This window comes from Halyomorpha halys, unplaced genomic scaffold, assembly GCF_000696795.3.
Source record: "Halyomorpha halys isolate HHAL.00 unplaced genomic scaffold, Hhal_1.1 Scaffold3050.1, whole genome shotgun sequence".
In the NCBI taxonomy this organism is placed as follows: domain Eukaryota; kingdom Metazoa; phylum Arthropoda; class Insecta; order Hemiptera; family Pentatomidae; genus Halyomorpha; species Halyomorpha halys.
In genome coordinates, this window is record NW_027106239.1 from 3,468 (window position 1) to 4,521 (window position 1,054).

Here is a 1,054-nt window from a genome sequence, read left to right on the forward strand (position 1 = left end):
TGTACATTTATGTGTACGGTCAATTATAGTAAGTTCACCAGCTATTGACAGATCTATCTTTGTGTTTAAATAGTGAGAGTTTGTTACCTCGTCGATCTATGACGATTCCAAGGGAATAGTAAGGATTAATGGCAGAGAGTCCGATATCTTTGCAATTGAGAAAGGAGTAAAACAAGGAGATAGTTCGAGCCCCCTCCTCTTCATTATTTATATGGATGAAGTCCTGAAAATTTGCAAACGGAGGACAGCCCGCACTACTATTGGCTAATGGAACATGAGGACAATAATGGCCCAGGCAATGGTATTTGCGGATGGCATTGTCCTTATAGCAGATAATAAAGGGAACTTACAACGAGCTGTAACTGAATGGGAAGCCGAGCTGGAAAGAAAGGGAATGACCATCAATGTCAGGAAAAGCAAAATAATGCATATAGGCCGGGAACAGGAAAACATTGAAATACTTTGCAAAAGTGAACCAATAGAAATGGTGGACGAGTACACTTATCTAGGAACAGTGATCAGCAGGAATGGAAAGGTAGACCAAGAGATATCCAATACGATAAAGAAGGCGAATGCAATTTACTGCCACCTCTGTAACATAGTTATAGGGAAGGGAGAGGTAGAGAAGAATGTTTAAGTACATATCTTCAAGGCTATATACCTGCCTACCCTCCTTTACGGAAGTGAAAGCTGGGTACCACTTGATAAGCACCTAAGCAGAGTCACTGCCTGAAATGAGATACCTACGGAGAGTTGCAGACCGAACTAGGAGGGATCGCATACGAAATGAGAGGACAAGGCAGTATGTTGGAACTGTCTTCATAAAGGATACCATTGAAAAGAGACAACTCAGGTGGTTTGGACATCTCTGTCGGATGAGTGAAGACAGGGATCCAAGAAAATATTTTGAGGCCAGACCAACAGGAAAACGCCCAACGGGAAGACTCAGAATGCAATGGAAGGACGACATCTCCAGAGTGGGAGAGAAAAGAGGGAAAAACTGGGATGACATGAGGGTGCTGGCTCGAGATCGAGGGGCTTGGTTTGCTTGGAC

The 1,054-nt window shown here is 43.4% G+C and overlaps 1 protein-coding gene across 1 annotated transcript; it reads left to right on the forward strand.

Annotated features, from left to right (window-relative positions):
• Positions 1-286: 286 nt before the first annotated feature.
• LOC136795099 (uncharacterized) lies at positions 287-637 on the forward strand. The gene has a single exon (XM_067044615.1). The coding sequence runs from the start codon at positions 287-289 to the stop codon at positions 635-637; it is 351 nt and encodes a 116-aa protein (XP_066900716.1).
• The last annotated feature ends 417 nt before the right edge of the window (positions 638-1,054 follow it).